Below are 22547 nucleotides of genomic sequence, written 5' to 3'. Positions count from 1 at the left end.
AGTAGAAAAATAACCCGGTCCGGATGGGATGAATCCTACATTGCTGATGGAGGCAAGGGTGGAAATTGCGGAGACTCTGCAAATGTTACAACCCTGTTCAAAAAGGGGGAGCGGGATAAACTTGGCAACGACACGCCAGTCAGCCTAACGCTGGTGGTGGGAAAACTATTAGAGACAATAATACAGGACAAAATTAAATGGCACTTTGAGAATTATGGGTTAAATGAAAACCAGCACGGATACGTTAAAGGATAATTGCGTTTGACTAACTTGATTGAGTTCTTCGATGAAATAACGGAGTCTTGAAGAGGGTAGTGCTGTTGATGTTGTGCATAGGCATTTTCAAAAGGTGTTTGATAAAGTACTACACAATAAACTTGTGAACAAAATTGAAGCCCATAGGATTAAAGAGGCAGTGACTGCATGGATACGAAATTGGCAAAGGGACAGCAAGCAGAGAAGAGTGGTGAATTGTTGTTTTTCAAACAGGAAGTATACAGTGGTGTCCCCAGGGATTGGTATTGGGACCACTGCTCTTTTCCAATATATATTAATGACCTGGACTTGGGGAAACAGAGCACAATTTCAAAAAAGTTAGCAGATGACACGAAACTCTGAAATGTAGTAAACAGAGAGGAGGATCGTAGCAGACTTCAGGAGATCACAGACAGACTTGTAAAATGGGCAGATACATGACAGATACAATTTAACACAAAGAAGTGTGAAGTGATTCATTGTGGTAGGAAGAATGAGGAGAGGCTATATAAACTAAATGGTACAATTTTAAAGGGGGTGCAGGAACAAAGAAACCTGGGGGTGTACGTACACAAATCTTTGAAGGTGGCAGGACAAATTGAGATGGCTGTTAAAAAGGCATACGGGATCCTTGGATTTATAAATAGAGGCATAGAGTATGATAGTAAACCTTTACAAAATACTGGTTAGGCCACAGCTGGAGTATTGTGGCCAATTCTGGGCACCACACTTTAGGAAGGTTGTCAAGGTCTTAGAGAGTAGATTTAATAGAATGGTACCAGGGATGCATGTATTCAGCTACATGGAGAGACTACAGAAGCCGGGATTGTTCCCCTTAGAGCAGAGAAGGTTAAGGGGAGATATAAGGCAAACCAAGTCCAGTCGACCCTGCAAAGTCCTCCTCACGAACATCTGGGGACTTGTGCCAAAATTGGGAGAGCTGTCCCACAGACTAGTCAAGCAACAGTCTGACCGCCATACTCACAGAATCATACCTTTCAGCCAACATCCCAGACTCTTCCATCACCATCCCTGGGTACGTCCTGTCCCACTGGCAGTACAGTGGTACACAGTCAGGAGGGAGTGGCCCTGGGAGTCCTCAACATTGACTCCTGACCCCATGGTCTCGTGGCATCAAGTCAAACATGGGCAAGGAAACCTTCTGATTACCACCTTCCGCCCTCCCTCAGCTGATGAATCAGTCCTCCTCCATGTTGAGCACCACTTGGAGGAAGCACTGAGGGCAGCAAGGGCACAGAATGTACTCTGGGTGGGAGACTTCAATGTCCATCACCAAGAGTGGCTCGGTAGCACCACTACTGACCGAGCCCTGAAGGGCATAGCTGCCAGACTGGGCCTGCGACAGGTGCTGAATGAACCAACATGAGGGAAAAACCTACTTGACCTCGTCCTCACCAATCTACCTGTCACAGATGCATCTGTCCATGACAGTACTAGTAGGAGTGACCACCGCACAGTCCTCGTGGAGACTAAGTCCCGTCTTCACACTGAGGACACCATCCAACGTGTTGTGTGGCACTATCATTGTGCTAAATAGGCTGGATTTAGAACAGATCCAGCAGCTCAAAACTGGGCATCCATGAGGCGCTGTGGGCCATCAGCAGCAGCAGAATTACGTTTGAGCACAATCTGTAACCTCATGGCCCGGCATACTCCTCACTCTACCATTACCAACAAGCAAGGGAATCAACCCTGCTTCAATGAGGAGAGTAGAAGAGCATGCCAGGAGCAGTACCAGGTGTACTTAAAATGAGGTGCCAACCTGGTGAAGCTACAACATAGAACTACATGCATGCTAAACAGTGGAAGCAAAATGCTATAGACAGAGCTAAGCGATTCCACAACCAACAGATCAGATCAAAGCTCTGCAGTCCTGCCACATCCAGTTGTGAATGATGGTGGACAATTAAACAACTAAGGATGGCAGAGTCCAGCGCATGAGTGCAAAAGACCAGGCTGAAGCTTTTGCAACCACCTTCAGCCAGAAGTGCCGAATGGATGGTCCATCTCTGCCTCCTCACAATATCCTCATCACAAAAGCCAGTCTTCAGCCAATTCGATTCACTCCACGTGATATCAAGAAACAGCTGAGTGCACTGGATACAGTAAAGGCTATGGGCCCCGACAACATCCCCGCTGTAGTGCTGAAGACTTGTGCTCCAGAACTAGCCACGCTTCTAGCCAAGCTGTTCCAGTACAGCTACAACACTAGCATCTACCCGATGATGTGGAAAATTGCCCAGGTATGTTCTATCCACAAAAAGCAGGACAAATCCAATCCGGCCAATTACCGCCCCATCAGTCTACTATCAATCGACAGCAAAGTGATGGAAGGTGTCGTCGACAATGCTTTCAAGCAGCACTTACTCACCAATAACCTGCTCACCGATGCTCAGTTGGGGTTTCGCCAGGACCACTCTGCGCCAGACCTCATTACAGCCTTGGTCCAAACATGGACAAAAGAGCTGAATTCCAGAGGTGAGGGGAGAGTGACTGCCCTTGACATCAAGGCAGCATTTGACTGAATGTGGCACCAAGGAGCCCAAGTAAAATTCAAGTCAATGGGAATCAGGGGGAAAACTTTCCAGTGGCTGGAGTCATACCTAGCACAAAGGAAGATGGCAGTGGTTGTTGGAGGCCAATCACCTCAGCCGAAGAATATCGCTGCAGGAGTTCCTCAGGGCAGTGGCCTAGGCCCAATCATCTTCAGCTGCTTCATCAATGATCTTCCCTCCATAAGCTCAGATGTGGGGATGTTTGCAGTGTTCAGTTCCATTTGCAACCCCTCAGATAACGACATAGTCCGTGCCCGCATGCAGCAAGACCTGGACAACATCCAGGCTTGGGCTGATAAGTGGCAAGTAACATTCACGCCAGACAAGTGCCAGGCAATGACCATCTCCAACAAGAGAAAGTCTAACCACCTCCCCTTGGCATTCAATGGCATTCCCATCGCCAAATCCCCCACCATCAACATCCTGGGGGTCACCATTGACCAGAAACTAAATTGAACCAGCTATGTAAATACCGTGGCTTCAAGAGCAGGTCAGAGGCTGGGTATTCTGCGGTGAGTGACTCACCTCCCAATTCCCCAAAGCCTTTCCACCATCTACGAGGCACAAGTCAGGAGTGCGATGGAATACTCTCCACTTAGCTGGATGAGTGCAGCTCCAACAACACTCAAGTAGCTCAACATCATCCAGGACAAAGCAGCCCGCTTGATTGGCACCCATCCACCACCCTATTCATTCACTCCCTCCACCACCGGCACACCGTGGCTTCAGTGTGTACCATTTATGAGATGCACTGCAGCAACTCGCAAAGGCTTCTTCGACAGCACCTTCCAAACCCGCGACCTCTACCACCTAGAAAGACAAGGGCAGCACATGGCAACACCACCACCTGCATGTTCCCCTCCAAGTCACACACCATCCTGACTTGGAAATAGAATCGCTGTTCCTTCTTCGTCACTGGGTCAAAATTCTGGAACTCCCCACCTAATGGTACTGTGGAGAACCTTCACCAATCAGACTGCAGCGAATCAAGAAGGCAGCTCACCACCATCTTCACAAGGACAATTAGGGATGGGCAATAATTAGGGCTAGTCAGCGATGCCCACATCCCATGAATGAATAAAAAAAATGAATGACTTGGACTTGGCTGTACACAGAAACATAGAAAATAGGAGCAGGAGTGGGGCATTCGACATGATCATGGCTGATCCTCTATCTCAATGCCATATTCCCACTCTCTTCCCATATCCTTTGATGCCTTCGGTGTCTCGAAATCTATCTCCTTCTTAAATATATTCAGTAACTTGGCCTCCGCAGCCTTGTGGTAGAGAATGCCACAGGTTCACCACCCTCAGTGAAGAAATTTCTCATCTCAGTCCTAAATGTCCTACCCCTCATCCTGCGACTGTGATCCCTCGTTCTGGACCCCCCCAGCAAGGGGAAACATCCGCCCTGCATCCAGTCTGTCCAGCCAGGTCAGAATTTTATATGTTTCAATGAGATCCCCTACAGGGCACAATTTCCAAGTTTACAGATGACACAAAACTTGGAAGGGTAGTAAACAGTGAGGAGGATAGTGATAGACTTCAAGAGGATAGAGACAGGCTGGTGGCATGGGTAGATATGTGGCAGATGAAAATTAACACAAAAATGCGAGGTGATACATTTCAGTAGGATGAATGAGGAGAGGTGGTATAAACTAAAGGGCACAATTCTGAAAGGGGTACAGGAACAGAGATCTGGGGGTATATGTACACAAGTCATTGAAGGTGGCAGGGCAGGTTGAGAAAGCGGTTAAAAAAAAATCATACAGGATCCTGGGCTTTAAAAATAGAGGCATAAAGTACAAAAGTAAGGAAGTCATGATGAACCTTTATAAAACACTGGTTTGGCCACAACTGGAGTATTGTGTCCAGTTCTGGGCACCTTTAGGAAGGATGTGAAGGCCTTAGAGAGGGTGCAGAAGAGATTTACTAGAATGATTCCAGGGATGAGGGACTTTGGTTACGTGGATAGACTGGAGAAGCTGGGATTGTTCTCCTTGGAACAGAGAAGGTTGGGAGGAAATTTGATAGAGGTATTCAAAATCATGGAGGGTCTAGACAGAATAGAGAGAGAGAGAAACTGTTCCCACTGGCAGAAGTGTCAAGAACCAGAGGACATTGGTTCTTTTGCCAATCACCTTAAACCTAAGGTGACATGAGGAAGAACATTTTTTTAAAAAAAACACAGCGAGTGGTTAGGATCTGGAATGCACTGCCAGAGTGGGTGGTGGAGGCAGATTCAAATCATGGCTTTCAAAAGGGAACCGGATAAGTGCTTGAAGGGAAAAAATTTGCAGGGCTACGGAGATAGGGTGGGGGAGTTCTACTAGCTGGATTGCTCTTGCGTAGAGCTAGCACAGACTCGATGGGCCGAATGGCCTCCTTCCATGCTGTATCTATGATTCTACCTAATTGCTGTTGATGAAATCTTAGTCACATTTCATACTTGCCTATATAATAATTGTTGCACTTCAAACTGATTTATTTATATGGGATACTGAATTCCTCCCCCCAAAATTCAGAAAAGGGACAGATTTCTGTGAATTTATAAAACTTTATGGAGAACAAAGGATTAATGCTTGGTTAAAAATATTAAGCCACTGCAGTTACCACCTGTAAAGGTGACAGTTGATTAAAAATCAGACATTGCAACATGTCCAGCATAGAATGTAATGAAGTTTGATCTGTTACGTGGCACCTATAGTGAAGGGTGGAGGAGCAATTACACCTCACTAAGCTTGTTTTTGATCTTAGTTGTTTGGATTTAAATTTCAACCATAGTTATGGGAATGGCTTCAGTGCCAATTTGTACAACCAGAGCAGAGACTTCAATTTTATGCAAAGTTCAGCTTCCCCCTCAAGATAGGCCATCAAGTTACTGGACTAGTTATCTCCTGGCATCAAACAACTGTTAAAATCTTCCTGGTCATGCCTAGCTTTCTGTCACTGGTCGATGCCATTCAAAGTGTCTCTCCATGCCCACTCACATGGGAATATTCACCACCATTCCAGACCAGAGACCTCACACCTCCTCCCTTTTCTTTTGCCCAGTTCCAGACCCTGCTCTGCTCTCTTCACCTCCCCAGAGCAATGTTGTATTCCACCTCTAACATCCTTCCCACCTCACTTATCTCTTCCATCCCACCTTGACCACACCAGTAAGTCGACTACTGCATTGTTCCGTATTGCCTACCAGAATGTTTGCTCACCTACGAACAAGTGCCTCACCCCCAAGATCGTATTGTGAATGAATCTATTGCCGTTACCCAATACCGAGGCTTTTACACCTGGCTACACATTCCACATTTGCCCTGCCTGGCTGATGTAGCTCGCACCGTGGCCACCTCGGCCTCTTCACTACCCCGCTAGCAGCTTTCCCATCATAATCATAATCACTCCCAAGCAATCACTGAAATTTCCTCAGTTTCTGCACTCAGTGTCTCTTCATCCTCAGAACTTTTATACCTAACCTAAACTCCCCTAGCATCCTCGCCACCAATTTCTCTGCCTTCCTGTCCTCACTCAATCGCCACCATCACATGAATTTTCCCATTCACACCCAAAGCCTTACCATCTCATGCTGCCTGTCCATCTTAAGTTCTCTATCTCCTTTACTACCCACATCCCCGTGTCTTCCTCAACATGTGGGGAGATGAGAGGCTCTTCCCAATTCTCAAATTCACTCCCAATCTTTCCTCTGACCTTCTACTCATAACACCTCTGCCATTATTGGTCTACTCAGCTTTTCCCTTGCTCTGTTTTGCATATCCTTATTTGCACCAAATCGCTCATTTCCCAAAGGAACATGAGTAGGCCATTCAGCCCCTCGTGCCTGTTCCGCCATTTGATAAGATCATGGCTGATCTATGATCTAACTCCATACACCTGACTTTGGCCCATATCCCTTAATACCTTTGGTTGCCAAAAAGCTATCTATCTAGATTTAAATTTTGCAATTGAGCTAGTATCAATTGCAGTTTGCGGAAGAGAGTTCCAAACTTCTACCACCTTGTGTGTAGAAATGTTTTCTAATCTCGCTCCTGAACGGTCTGGCTCTAATTTTTAGACTGTGTCCCCTACTCCTAAAATCCCCAACCAGCGGAAATAGTTTCTCTCTATCCACCCTATCCGTTCCCCTTAAGATCTTACAAACTTCGCTCAGATCACCCCTTAACCTTCTCAACTCCGGAGAATACAACCCCAATTTGTGTAATCTCTCCTTGTAACTTAACCCTTGAAGTCCGGGTATCATTCTAGTAAACCTACGCTGCACTCCAAGGCCAATATGTCCTTCCAAAAGTGCGGTGCCCAGAACTGCTCACAGTACTCCAGGTGCAGTCGAACCACGGTTTTGTATAGCTGCATCATAACTTCCGCCCCCTTGTACTCCAGTCCTCTAGATATAAAGGCCAGCATTCCATTAGCCTTATTGATTATTTTCTGCACCTGTTCATGACACTTCAATGATCTATGTACCTGAACCCCTAAGTTCCTTTGGACATCCACTGTTTGGTCCCATTGGGTACATTTATAATCTTTGCACCTTCAAGTCCAAGGGCTGAAAACTGGAACCTAACCTGGTGCAGGACTAGTCCAATCATTCTTAGCCAGATTTGGCTTGACCATGTTTAGCTTGCACCTTGGTTTTCTCAGCCAAATACTATTACTGCAGGATTATCCTGGAGGGCAAGGACAACTCACATCACCTTCTCTTTAATAAAAGCCACCTCAAACTGCTTGTTTCCATCCCAGTCAACCTCACCTCCAAAATCAAGTGCGAAGAGCTCATGTATTCCTTTGTATCTTGGATGAACACCATCTATGCAGCTGCCTCTGCTGCACCTACCCCCCATTTTACCCTACCGTCTCCACTCTGGTTTCTCTCCCATCTACATCTGCCATCTCCAAGCTCACCTCAACCATGAAACCCAGCTTCTGCTCCTCTCCCCATCAAACCCCTGACCAATTACTTTTCCTTGTCCCAAAGTTTAACTAACATCATTGCTCAGGCAACATTGATCTCACTTTCAAAACCACCATCATATGATTGACCTGTTTCTCCTCTAACTACCACCCCATCTCCAAGCTCCCTTTCCTCTCAGGTCTTTGAACTGGTCATCACCTCTGCAGTTCTGTGCCCATCTCCCACAAAATTCCCCATTCAAAACTACTCAGTCCAACTTCTATGCTAGTCGATGTCACACCTGACATTCTAAGTGTGACTATGGTCAGTTATTCCTCCTTAACTTCTTCACAGCATCCAACACTGGCAACTATGCCATCATCCATCACTGCCTCTCCTTTGTCATCCAGCTCCATAACACTGCCCCTTATGTGGTTTCATACTGTCCCGCACAGTCAGTGAATCACCAGCAATCGCTTCTCTTTTCCCTGCCACCATCCCACCACCCCCACCCACCCAACAATGGCTCAATTGAAAATTTCAAGACTGAGATTGACAGATTTTGTTAGGCAAGTGTATCCAGTGATATGGAATAAAAGCAGGTAAATGGAGTTGAGTTACAGATCAGCCATGATCTAATTGAATGGCAGAATAGGCTCAAGGGACTGAATGGCCGACCTGAGCTCCTGTGACTAAGTAGTTTGCCTCCAACATAAACCCTCTTCTTTTGTTACCGAGTCCATCTCGCTCTCTGGTCCTTGCTTGAACTGAAATCAGACTGTGCAAATCCTTGGTATCCTGTTCAATCCAGTTTCAAATTCCATACCCTATCACAAGATGGTTTACTTCCACAACAAGAGTTGTATTTCACAACAGTGTAAGCTTTGATTTTGTCCACAAGAGGATGTCTAAAATGTCCAGCATTATACCTCCCACAAAAACAACTTCATTTACCTCCCAAATGTCCATAACCTATATGGCTACATCACTCTCTTTCATATCCACTATCTTTTTGGAACACTGCATATCTGTGAATGTTACATTCTTTCCCCATCATCTGTAGTTTACCATATAACCATATTTCTGATATTACTACTGCATCAAAGTTGCCTGCTGCCACACAGCCTCCACATCCAACATCTTATTTCTAAACACACACAACTTAATATAGATTTGCCACTTTATAGCCACCAGCGTCTGCCTTTTCTGCTCTCCGGTTCATTCATATAAAAGTTTGGGTTCATACCCATCTGTTGGCTATTTTCTACTTCCTGTTCAGTCTCACCTGGAATCCTGTTTCCATCCTGCCCCCAATTTATCTAGTTTAAATGATTCCTGAGTGCTGTCTTAATGTTACTCGCAAGTCTTTTTGTCCTTACTTGGTTGAGGTCCAGTCCATCAATCCTGTACAAGTCCTTTTCATTCTAAAGTAACCCAAGTAATTTACCAACATTATATTATTGCTTTCACACCATAGCCTCAATATTAACATTTATCCCCCACCCCGACGGGTGGAAGAGGGTTAAAAATGAAAAACGGGAAATGCGACCCCAACCCACCACGTATAAGCTTTCTGGAATTTTCACGGCGGCGGGTTTCATGGCATGCGAATGTCCCGCTGTGGAGAGGCAGGACACTTAATTAACATATTTAAATCAGGCCCCCACAGTACAATTGGGAGCCTGATTTAAATTTAACAGTTGACACGCAGGATTCCCAGGGGTCAGGAAACCCAGCAGTGAAAGAATGGCGGGAGCTGCCGGCTCAAGAAGACAAGTGCCTTTTACTCCACTTCTTGTGGGTCAGGCGGAGCAGGAGTGCTCCTGCCGGCCCCTGAAGGAAACCTTTGGCCTCCTCTCTGCTGTTCGCCACCTCTCCCCCTCCGCCACAATTGCAGACCTCCCCATGTCCCCTCTCCCTCTCTCTGTCTGACCCCAACTTTCCCGCCCGGCAGCCAGCCAGCTTGTCAATTTGTCCGGCTGCCAGGTGGGAAACTGGACCTCGCATCCCCAGCCTTGACGCATACCCCGGCCATTTCCACCCTCCCCCAAATCTCCCTGCAAATATCAGGGCCCATGTTACCAATTCAATTTTCTTGGTGAATTCTGTTCCTTTCCCAAACACAAAGTATATTGAAGATTATTTTTAGGACCCCTTTATTATTTCTCCCATGTCATTTATCCCTACATAGACTACAACTATTGGGTCTCTTCCTGTCCCCTTCAATATAGTTTCCATCCTTTCTTCAATATGTACTGCTTTATTTCCCAGGCCCTAATACATATTATAAAAGGTTTTACTTAAAAATAATTACTGCTGTAATTTGTGATTACAAAAAAAAAAATCTCAATTTCTGGGCCTGTAGTCTATGTTTCAATAGACTACAGAGGAGAACAGGGAACTGACGTGGTGGTTGTATTCTATTAAATTTAGTTTGGTAGAATGCGATTACTAGATCATTAATGACTACAGGCCTGGTTCTCAGATCTCATTGGTTCCTGGTTTGGTGATCTGATTGACTGAAAAAAACTCACGGCAGTAGCAATCCATATAAAGAATCAGTTCAAGTAATCATCATTGGTTAGGATAGAATTGGTTAAAGGGTACTCTCTTCCACAGCTTATGGCATTTTTGAGCCTGTCACTGTAACCACTAGTGCAGCCAAAAAAGATCCTGGGTGTTTATCTGACAACAGCTAATATTTTTTCAACTAGAAATCAGAATAAATTACATTCTGCACTTCAAGATCATCTCAAACATTTATGCCTTCATTGATGCGCAGGAGAGCAATGAATACCCTTGCAGTAGACTGGAAATGAGTTTGCAAGAAAGCTGTTTGCAAACAGACCACCATAAACAAGACAATGTATGTTGCTGCAAAAAAAACCCCACAAAGACTATAAAAAGGGTTTACTGATAAATAAGGTAAGTTTGAAAAAGTATTTGAGCCTGACTGTAGGCTAAAAAATTGAAAAAGGATCTTTTATATAGTTACCTTTTGCAAGGAACAAAAAATGGTCCAAGTATGAATGGTATGATAAAGGCAGATGTAGCTAAATTATGGTATATACGACAAAGATAGGGAGAATCATGGAAGATAATTATAAAGCAGAGTACTATTCTACAATCAATTTAACATTAGCAATTGACATCCACCACCTGATGTTACAAAATTTATTTTGCACAGCAATAATAGAAGAAACAAAGAAAATCAAAAAGCTAAATCAGAAATGCAAATCACACACACACACACACACACACACGATATATGTGGTACCATAATATACATTTACACAGCACCTTTAATATCGTTAAATGCTGCAAGACATTCCACACATGGATTCCATTATTAGTGGTTAATGTATTAGTGCATGAGGTGCAGCATTTAAAATAAGATGGTAATATTTATGTTAAATGAGCTGCTGTATAAAATTTTAGCACTTACAAAATGCCAATGAACTACCCAGCAATAAATTAAGGATCCGCAAAAATAAGTTCCCATCCATAAAAATTCTTGAGTCATGTTCCTATTATAAATAAAGTTTATAAATATTCAAGTCTTAATGAAGTTCAAGCAGAAACAATTGTAATGGGAATTAGCATAAGAACTTAACATAAATACAATTCTTTTTTGCTACCTGACAGCAGGAAAGAAAAATCATTCTAGTCCAGGTAAGTTGCAGGATATGTCTGGACTCTCACCAGCAATGTAATGGATGATCAGTCGGAAGCCTGTTGATGGTCAATTAACCCATCAGACCTCTGTCCTTTGCCTGGATGGCCTCACTTTTTGATAGGCACCTAAAGCACTCCTAGTGAACAGTTTAATACTTCTTACTTCAGCAGCTCAATCCCTACAATACATGCACCTCAATTCTACAACTTCCCACTTTCTGTTTAATTCATTGCCCCAAATGCCCAACAATTCATCCTTGAAGTTCTCCAGATCTGCCAGTGAATGACTTCAGCTTAGACTGAGTTGAGCAGATATTTGTGTGCAAATAAATTTTACCAGAAATACTTTTTCTCAACTTAATATAATTTATATTATGAAAAAAAGTTGACAAAGGTGATACTGATTAAATCTCTGAAAAACATTATGTTTTTCACTCAGTGAACAAGAAATGTCCATGAAAAAAAACACTCAAACCTACTTTCTTCTGCATATCATGTTTTACTAAGTCAGTTCCACAATTTTTTTTAAAAAAAAAGGATGTGCAAAGATTGTAAGGGGTAAATATTTGAGGTTTATTCTGCCACTCACAATTACAGAACTATGCGCCTAGAGATGGCATGTATAAACAAAAGTCACAGGCCTGCAAGCCAGGGGGAGCAGCAAGGGACCCAAGCACTGTTCAAACCGATGTTACAGATTAATAATTCACTGCTGATTTTGATGACTCTGACAATGCAGTCAGTTAGTTTTAGCATTATTATGGAAAAGGACAGAGTTAAATCAGGAGTAAACGTTTTAAATTGGGGGGATAGGCAAATTTTTACAGAACTAAGAGGTGATTTGGCAGAAGTGGACTGGACACAACTACATGGAGAAATCAGTGACAAGCCAGTGGAAGGCACTAAAAAGTGAAATTCTACAGGTACAATGCAGACACGTCTCCTCAAAGAAAAAGGGTAGCACTGCCAAATCTAGAGCCCCCTGGTTGTCTAGAAGTATACGGGGTAAGATAAAGCAGAAAAAAAAGCTTATGACGGTCACAGAAAACTAAATACTGCAGAAAGCCTAGAGGAGTATAAGAACATAAGAAATAGGAGCAGGAGTAGGCCAATGGGCCCTTCGAGCCTGCTCCGCCATTCAATAAGATCATGGCTGATCTGATCCTAACTTCAAATCTAAATTCATGTCCAATTTCCTACCCGCTCCCCGTAACCCCTAATTCCCTTTACTTCTAGGAAACTGTCTATTTCTGCTTTGAATTTATTCAATGTAGCTTCCACAGCTTCCTGGGGCAGCAAATTCCACAGACCTACCACCCTCTGAGTGAAGAAGTTTCTCCTCATCTCAGTTTTGAAGGAGCAGCCCCTTATTCTAAGATTATGCCCCCTAGTTCTAGTTTCACCCATCCTTGGGAACATCCTCACCGCATCCAACCGATCAAGCCCCTTCACAATCTTATATGTTTCAATAAGATCGCCTCTCATTCTTCTGAACGCCAATGAGTAGAGTCCCAATCTACTCAACCTCTCCTCATATGTCCACCCCCTGATCCCCGGGATTAACCGAGTGAACCTTCTTTGTACTGCCTCGAGAGCAAGTATGTCTTTTCTTAAGTGTGGAGACCAAAACTGTATGCAGTATTCCAGGTGAGGTCTCACCAATACCTTATATAACTGCAGCAAGTAGAGAAAGTACATGGATGATGTAAAAAAGGTAATAAGGAAAGCAAAAAGAGGGCATGAAAAAATATTAGCTAGTAAGATTAAAGAAAACCCAAAGATATTATCAGTACATTAAGAACAAGAGGATAGCTAAGGAAAAGGTGGGACCTAACAGGGGTGATTAGGGTAACTTGTGTGTAGCAGCAGAGGATGTGGGTAGGGTTTTAAATGAATATTTTGTCTCTGTATTCACAAAGGAAAGGGATGATCTGGACGTAGTAGTTAAAGAGGAGAGGTGTGAAATATTGGATAAGGTAAACATTACAAGAGAGGATGTACGAGAGGGACTGGAATCCTTGAAAGTTGATAAGTCACCAGGGCTGGATGGATTGTTTCCTGGGCTATTGAAGGAAGCCAGGGAGGAAATAGCAGATGCTCTGAGGATCATTTTCCAATCCTCACTAGATACCGGAGGACTGGAAGACTGCAAACATAGTACCATTGTTTAAAAAGGGCACGAGGGAAAGGCCAAATAATTATAGGCTGGTCAGTCTTACCTCGGTGGTGGGCAAACTATTAGAATAAATACTGAGAGATAGGATAAAGTGTCACTTGGAAAGGCATGGTTTAATCAGGGATAGTCAGCATGGATTTGTTCAGGGAAGGTCATGCCTTACAAATCTGATTAAATTCTTTGAGGAAGCGACAAGGAGGATTGGTGAGGGTAGTGCAGTGGATGTTGTCTATATGGATTTTAGTAAGGCATTTAACAAGGTCCCACATGGCAGACTGGTCAGAAAGGTAAAAGCCCATTGGATACAGGGAAATGTGGCGAATTGGATCCAAAATTGGCACAGTAACAGGAAACAAAGGGTAAAAGTCGATGAATGTCTTTGCGAATGAAAATCTGTTTCCAGTGGTGTGCCACAGGGCTCAGTGTTGGATCCGTTGCTTTTTTGGTATATATTAATGATTGGCAAATTTGCAGACGACACAAAAATTGGCCGTGTAGTTGATAGTGAAGAGGACAGCTGTAGTCTCTAGGCAGAGATCAATGGGTTGGTGGAGTGGGCGGAAAAGTGGCAAATGGAGTTCAACCCGGAGAACAGTGAGGTAATGCACTTAGGGAGGGCAAACAGTAAAAAGGAATATGCAGTAAACGGGAATATGTTGAGGGGTAGAGCACGCGAGAGACCTTGGCATGCATGTGAAGGTGGCAGTACAGGTAGATAAGGTTGTGAAGAAGGCATACGGAATGGTCTCTTATTAGCCGAGGTATAGAATACAAAAGCAGGGATGTAATGATGGAACTGTATAAAACGCTGGAGTATTGTGCGCAGTTCTGGTCACCACAATACAGGAAGGACATAATTGCTCTGGAGAGAGAGTGCAGAGAAGATTTACTAGAATGTTGCCAGGGCTTGAAAATTGCAGCTACGAGGAGAGATTGGATAGGCTGGGGTTGTTTTCCTTGGAGCAGAGGAGGCTGAGGGGAGACTTGACTGAGGTGTACATAATTATGAGGGGCCCAGATAGAGTAGACAGGACGTACCTGTTTCCCCTAGTGAAGAGTTCAAGAACTAGAGGACATAGATTTAAGCTGATTGGCAGAAGGATTAGAGGGGGACATGAGGAAAAACTTTTTTACCCAGAGGGTGGTGGGTGTATTCGCTGCCCAAATTGGTGGTAGAGGCAGGGACCCTCAACTCTGGACCCGCACCTAAAGTGCTGTAAGCTGCAGGGTTACGGTCCGGGTGCTCGAAGGTGGGATTAAAATGGGCACCTGGTTGTTCTTCGAGCCGGCGTGGACATGATGGGCCAAATGGCCCCCTTCTGTGCTGTATCTTTTCTATGGTTCTATTCTATGCCAGCCAAAGGAACAGAAAAAAATGCCTTCAGCAGGTTTACCAGCAACACTTCCTCCATCTTTTTTGGGGTGATGCAGGGGTAGAGCTTATATTTTGCTTTTCTCAATGCCATCAAGTTTTGGATTTCGATACCATGGGATACAGGGAAATGTGGCGAATTGGATCCAAAATTGGCACAGTAACAGGAAACAAAGGGTAAAAGTCGATGAATGTCTTTGCAAATGAAAATCTGTTTCGATACCAATGTCGGGGTGGAGGAAACAAACATTCAAGTTTTCAGCTATAATAAATTCTTGCATTAATAGGCTATGTGGAAGCCAGGCGTACTGCATATTGGAGGCACTGCTTGATGATTTATCCAGTTTGTTGAAGACTGAGGAAGGAAATTCTATCCAAATGTAACAATTAATAGACTACAAGATTTTTAATATTGAAAACTGGTAAACATCTGTTACAAAGAAGTACCCTACAAGGTAATAGGTTGGCTTGTGTAACTAATCTAAACCACAAAACAAAAACAGAGAACCTACCTGCTAGCTTCTTCATTCTCTGGTCACCCTATCATATAAAGGATATTAAACTAGAAAGAGTGCAGAAAAGATTTACTAGGATGCTACCGGGACTTGATGATTTGACTTATAGGGAGAGGTTGGATAGACTGAGACTTTTTTCCCTGGAGAGTAGGAGGTTGAGGGGTGATCTTATAGAAGTCTATAAAATAATGAGGGGCATAGATAAGGTAGATAGTCAAAATCTTTTCCCAAAGGTAGGGGAGTCTATAACGAGGGGGCATAGATTTAAGGTGAGAGATACAAAAGGGTGCAGAGGGGCAATTTTTTCACTCAAAGGGTGGTGAGTGTCTGGAACGAGCTGCCAGAGGCAGTAGTAGAGGCGGGTACAATTTTGTCTTTTAAAAAGCATTTGGACAGTTACATGGGTAAGATGGGTATAGAGGGATATGGGCCAAGTGCAGGCAATTGGGACTAGCTTAGTGGTATAAACTGGGCAACATGGACATGTTGGGCCGAAGGGCCTGTTTCCATGTTGTAAACTTCTATGATTCTAAGTATTCATAGAATCATAGAACGTTATGGCACAGAAGGAGGCCATTTGGCCTATCATGTCCATGCCGGCCAAAAAAGAGCTATCCAGCTTAATCCCACTTTCCAGCACTTGGTCTGTAGCCCTGTAGGTTACGGCACTTCAAGTCCACATCCAGGTACTTTTTAAATGAGTTGAGGGTTTCTGCCTCTACCACCCTTTCAGGCAGCGAGTTCCAGACCCCACCATCCTCGGTGAAAAAATTTCTCCTCAGCTCCCCTCTAATCCTTCTACCAATTAGTTATATGTCCTCCCTATCCACTTTATCCAGGCCTCTCAATTTTATATACACCTCAATTAAATCTCCCCTCAGCCTCCTTTGTTGCAAAGAAAACAACCCCAGCCTATTCAATCTTTTCTCATAGCTAAAATTCTCCAGCCCTGGCAACATCCTCGTACATCTCCTCTGTACCCTCTCAGGTGCAATCACATCTTTCCTGTAATGTGGTGACCAGAACTATACAGTTCTAGCATAACCTCCCTGCTCATATATTCTATGCCTCGGCTAATAAAGGAAAGTGTCACGTATGCCTTTAACAACCTTATCTACCTATCCTGCTACCTTCAAAGGATCTGTGGACATGCACTCCAAGGTCCCTTTGTTCCTCTATCAGTATCCTCCCATTTATTGTGTACTCCCTTGCCTTGTTTGCCCTCCCCAAATGCATTACCTCACACTTCTCTGGATTGAATTCCATTTGCCACTTTTCTGCCCACCTGACCAGTCCATTGATATCTTCCTGCAGTCTACAGCTTTCCTCCTCACTATCACACGTGGCCAATTTTTGTATCATCTGCAAACTTCTTGATCAAGACCCCCACATTCAAGTCCAAATCATTAATATATACCACAAAAAGCAAGGGACCCAGTACTGAGTCTTGCAAAACTCCATTGGAAACAGCCTTCCAGTCACAAAAACACCCATCAACCAATTGCTTCCCGCCATTGAGCCAATTTTGGATCCAACTAACTAGGTATTCTCCAAATACAATGCTTCTAGCTTAAAAACTGATGCCCAAGGTAACTGCCGCCATCATATCTGTCTCTCCTTTCTCCGAAAGGGAAGTACTTGGGAGTTCTTTTAAAAATAATTTCAGTCTTGAATGACTGTCAAAGCTGAAAGGTCCCCTAATGTCAGGCGATCTAGTGCCTGGACAGATAAAGAGGTCATGACTCTATGGGATCCCTGATTAGGCTGGTGCGAGGAGTGGGGAGGCAGTGAAAAAGGGAAATAGAAAAAGGACTGCAAAGGGGCAGCTGATATAAGCTGGCTGACGACAAAATACTGAAGATGTATGTCAGAGGGAGGCTCCACTACAGAAAACTCTCTCAAGATAGTATAGTCAGGTCAGTTTGGCAACTTTGAGACTCAGTACTGTCATTAATAGCAGAGCACCAACTTTGGACAGCAAGTGAAGCTACACTGGTGGAAGTCATGAGATTCCTCAAGCCAGTTGGAGACCAGGGCATTGTTTCAGGATACCAAAGCAGATGACACACACTAGCCAAAACTGATGCGACTAATACTGGGGGAGATTATGCAACACCCAGAGAACCTTAACACCTTTGCCCAAATATAAGAACCAACATAGTTCAAAGTGTTTCTTTCCCTGATTGATCAGACAGAAAAATCTCTTTCACATGGTCAAGATAATAGGAAGGGACTAATCATTACAAGAACAAAGGCCAAACAGCAATTACAATTTTAGATTATGGCAGATGACTCAGAAAAACTCAGCTATGCAAGATGCAAATATCTATGGATCAATTTGAAATTAAAAGTATACTGACATTTAAAGGAAAGTGTAAAACTGCTAATGACTCTGCATGTACATTAAGGATGTCATTATAATACAGGTATTAGTCTTGGACCAGTACACATATAGAGCAACATTGGGTCAGCAACCAAAGTTATGCTGCTGTCTCCCACATTGCTTCTCAGCCAGGGAAAAACTATGCTCTACATATACGAAGTGTGCAGTGCAGAACTCCAGCTACATAATGGTTAAAAAAATATGGAGATCCAGGTTTCACATCACACTTTACACCCAAATTACAAATTTTGCTGATGCAAAGCCAAAAGAGTTTCACATTCATACAAGTTACGGTGGATAAGGAAAACCGTGGTAGAAATTCACCCCCGATGTACAGGAACAAAGTGACCTTCAGGCGAACAAATCGTTTACTTCATAGAAAAGTTCAGATTCATACAGTATACAAATTGCTTCGGTAGCAGCTTACTTGGCTTATACATTTCAACATACAGTACCAGGACTCTTCTTCATACATGCTACTTGTCCACAATTGATGTAGACAGAAAGCGATTCAGGCATGAGACTGCCCCTCGCAACTTTTCCCATCTTTCCCCCATCATCATACCAGGTCGCTCCAACAGGAGACCTGCTGTTGCGGCTGTAAATTAATGTGACAGCAGCAGCAACAGAACAATAAGAGTCCTGGGGGGCAAAGAGCAGCTGTGAGTAGTACTGAGGGGCAAGTTGAACTGAAGGAGGAGGAGAAAGAAGAGTGTATGAATTGAGGAAGTTGGAATGGGGAGTGTCTGTAAACAGAATGGTGGGCTAGAGAGGGTGGATTGCCTTTGTGTTCTTGGTAGAAAGAAGAGTGTAAAAGGTAAGAGAAGGTCTGTGTGAAAATCCAAATATCAGTTACTTTTTTATACGATTAAAAATCACATGATTTTACATTACTTACAACATTAAAAACTCAAAATTAAAATGTTGCTTCTGGCTAATGGACATCAGACCCCACTAGAAAAGCATCAACAGATGGCTCAAGATGATAGGAGTGGGGGGGTGGTCAACATTTGTACAACACTAAATTGACTGGAATGGTCAAGAAACTTGTGCTTGAATCCACTACTTGCTATTGGGCAAATAAAAAAAATCTCCCAGTGATAGGAACATAGGAACAGGAGTAGGCCATTCAGACCATTGAGCCTGTTGCACCATTTAATTAGATCATGGCTGATCTGTACCCGAACTCCGTTTACCAGTCTTTGATCCATATCCCTCGATACTCTTACCTAACAAAAATGTATCGATCTCAGTCTTGAAAATTTCAACTGACCTAGCAGCCACTGTCTTTTGGAAGAGTGTGTTCCACATGTCATTGCCCTTTAGATGAAGACATGCTTCCTGATTTCACTCCTGAAAAACCTAGCTCTAATTTTAAGATTGTGCCCCCTTGTTCTATAATCTCCAAACAAATAGTTTCTCTATCTACTCAAACCCATTTATCATTTTAAACACATTAATTAGATCAGATTTCAACCTTCTAAACTCAAGGGAATATTTATTAAGTTTATGCAAGCTGTCCTCAAAATTTAACCCTTTTAACCCCAGTATCATTCTAGAAAATCTGCACTGCTTGCCCCACACCCTCCCACCCCTCTCCAGGCCAATATATCCTTCCTGAGGTGTCCAGAACTGAATGCAGTACTCTAGATGTAGTTTAACTATAGCTTTATACAACTGCAGCATGACTACCAACCCTTTGTATTCCAGCCCCCTTGAGATGCAGGAGTTGCTGTAGAGGTGACTATGCAATTAATTTCCTTGTGCATCAGCTCACTTTGTTTTAGATGGTAGGAGCAGGTGGAAGTACAAGGAGGAAAAATATATACATCAGGCATTCAGGTGAAACAAAAATCTAACTTTTGTTAATAGTCATTTCATTTTTCAGTTTCAAATCAGCATCATGCCACAAATTATTCTTTCAGACACAAAGATTTGTCAAAGCACACATCATTACATTAACAGAAAAACATGATCAACATGGTGGCTCAAGTAAGGCAGATATGTTTTATTAAGGTATGTTGGATCAAAGGGTCAGACCTTGATGTTATAACTCTGAAATTTAGAGAACACCGCTAGCAGCGTCCCACTTATCGGGAGAGCAAACTCAATTTGTAGTTTTCCCAAATTTCCAGCATGGAAAAAAAATCAGTGGTTAGAAAATCAGGCACGCTTACTTACACATCTGATTCTATAGTCTGCACTTCCACTGAGTGAGGCTGTATTCAGGGCTTGTATCTATATATATATGAAATCTAGTTAAAATCACCATGATTAACCAAAAGAAACCAGTTAGAGTTTCAGTGATACACCATTCATTTTCAATGGAAAAATATGGGACATCTATTATCATTTACTCATCCACAGTATAAGCTACAGTCTATTACCCAAAGTCCATAACAACCCTCATTTCCAGTGTCAGAATTGCTCCATGCACAACAAATGCAAACTGAAATAGTCGTTTACATTGTTAGATAACTGTTCTCAGCCACATTAAATAAAATGCTAAGAATTAATAAGCTGTACCTCATTGCCATGGACCATCAAATGATGTGTAGTAACCAAAGCCTTAAACACCACTACCCAGCTGCTGTTTGTTGCTCTCTCAAAAAGAGTGTCAGCCATCTGAGGTATGTTAACATTGGTCTCATTTGTAGCTTGTATAAGATCTGAAAAGACAAGAATATCAGATGCAATTCAGAAACTAGCTCAGAGGGAAAAACACAACAACTTGCAGTTAGCTTTTACCACTGAAATAGCAAGTGCTTTAATCTGCATAGAACACAATAAGCGAGCAACTTTAAAAAAAAGACTTTAGATGTTAGACAATTACTAAAAATGGCAAACCTATTTAAACCTTATTGTGCTGTTTTAAGTCATTTGCAAAGGTCGATACCTTGAAATAGAAACTGCAGCATTACTCAACACAATCCATTACCACTCAAGGTTTAGATTTCAAGGTTAGCAAGAAAAGCTGTTTTGGTATGTACAGTAAAATAGAATAAAGATATGACAACATTCGAGACAGTTTTCTAGAACAATGCGTCAAGGAACAAACAAGGGATTTTAGATCGAGTATTGGATAATAAGACAGGGTTAATTAGTAATCTTATAGTTAAGGATCCTCTGGGAAAGTGTGATCATAATATGATGAATTCCATATCTAGTTTGAGAGTGATGTAGTTAAGTCCAAAACTAGGGTCTTAAATTTAAACAAAGCCAATTACATACAGATGAGGGGTGAGTTGGCTAAGGTAGATTGGGAAATTAGATTAAAAGATATGACGGTAGATAAGCAATGGCAAACATTTAAAGAAATAATTCAGAATTCTCAACGAATATACATTCCCTTGAGGAATTAAAAACTCCATAGGAAATGTGATCCAACCATGGCTAACTAGAAGTTAACGACAGTATTAGATTAAAAGAGGCTTACAATGTTGCCAAAAAGAGTAGTAAGCCTGAGGATTAGGAGGGTTTTAGAAATCAGCAAAGGATGACCAAGAAATTGAGGGGGAGAAAATTGAATGTGAGAGTAAACTACCAAGAAATATAAAAACAGATTGTAAAAGCTTCGACAAGTATGCAAAAAGGAAGAGAGAGTAGCAAAAGTAAACGTGGGTCCCTTAGAGGCAGAGACAGGAGAAATTATAATGGGGAATAAAGAAATGGTAGAGACGTTAAACAAATATTTTGTTTCTGTCTTCACAGTAAAAGACACAAAAATCATACTAGAAATAATGGGGAACCAAGGGGCTAATGAAAGTGAGGAACTTAAAGTAATTATTAGTAAAGAAAAAGTACTGGAGAAATTAATGGGACTAAAAGCCAACAAATCCCCTGGACCTGATGGCCTACATCCTCGGGTTTTAAAAAGAGGTGGCTGCAGAGATAGTGGATGCATTGATTTTGATCTTCCAGAATTCCCTACATTCTAGAACGGTCCCCGTGGATTGGAAGGGAGCAAATGTAACCCCGCTATTCAAGGGTGGGGGGGGGGGGGGGGGGGGAGAAGAAAAAACAGGGAATAGGTCAGTTAGCCGGACATTACTAGTAGGGAAAATACTAGAATCTATTATTAAGGATGTACTAACAGGGCACTTAGAACATCATAATTGATTAGGCAGAGCCAACATGGTTTTATGAAAGGGCAATCTTGTTTGACAAATCTATTAGAGCTTTTTGAGGGTGTAACTAGCAGGATAGATAAGGGGGAACCAGTGGATGTAGTATATTTGGATTTTCAAAAGACATTCGATAAGGTGCCACACAAGATTAGGGCTAATATATTAGCATAGACCGAGGATTGGTTAATGGACAGAAAATAGATTAGGAATAAATGGGTCACTTTCGGGTTGGCAGGTTGTAACTAATGGGGTGCCGCAAGGATCAGTGCTTGGGCCTCAGCTGCACACAATATATATCAATGACTTAGATGAGGGGATTGAGTGTAATGTATCCAAGTTCGCTGACAATACAAGGCTAGGTGGGAAAGTAAGCTGTGAAAAGGCCGCAAAAGGATATAGACAGGTTAAATGAGTGGGTGAGAAGGTGGAAGATGGAGTATCCTGTGGGGAAATATGTGAAATTATCCACTTTAATAGGAAGGATAGAAAAGCAGATTTTTTTTTTAAAAAAGGAGAGAGGCTAAGAAATGTTGGTATTCAGATGGATTTGGGTGTCCATATAC

At 42.7% G+C, this 22547-nt stretch overlaps 1 protein-coding gene across 3 annotated transcripts in view; it reads right to left on the bottom strand.

Annotated features, from left to right (window-relative positions):
- snap91a (synaptosome associated protein 91a) overlaps nt 1-22547 on the bottom strand; it is a 237765-nt gene that overhangs the window by 147367 nt on the left and 67851 nt on the right. For all 3 annotated transcript variants that reach the window (XM_067984781.1, XM_067984782.1, XM_067984783.1), the window contains exon 3: nt 20384-20526. In XM_067984781.1, the coding sequence (XP_067840882.1) occupies nt 20384-20526 (143 nt within the window). The remainder of the gene's footprint in view (nt 1-20383; nt 20527-22547) is intronic.

The sequence above is a fragment of the Heptranchias perlo genome, chromosome 5 (genome assembly GCF_035084215.1).
Source record: "Heptranchias perlo isolate sHepPer1 chromosome 5, sHepPer1.hap1, whole genome shotgun sequence".
Lineage (NCBI taxonomy): Eukaryota > Metazoa > Chordata > Chondrichthyes > Hexanchiformes > Hexanchidae > Heptranchias > Heptranchias perlo.
Note: the sequence above shows the minus strand (reverse complement) of the source record. Positions and strands in the feature narration are given on the sequence as shown.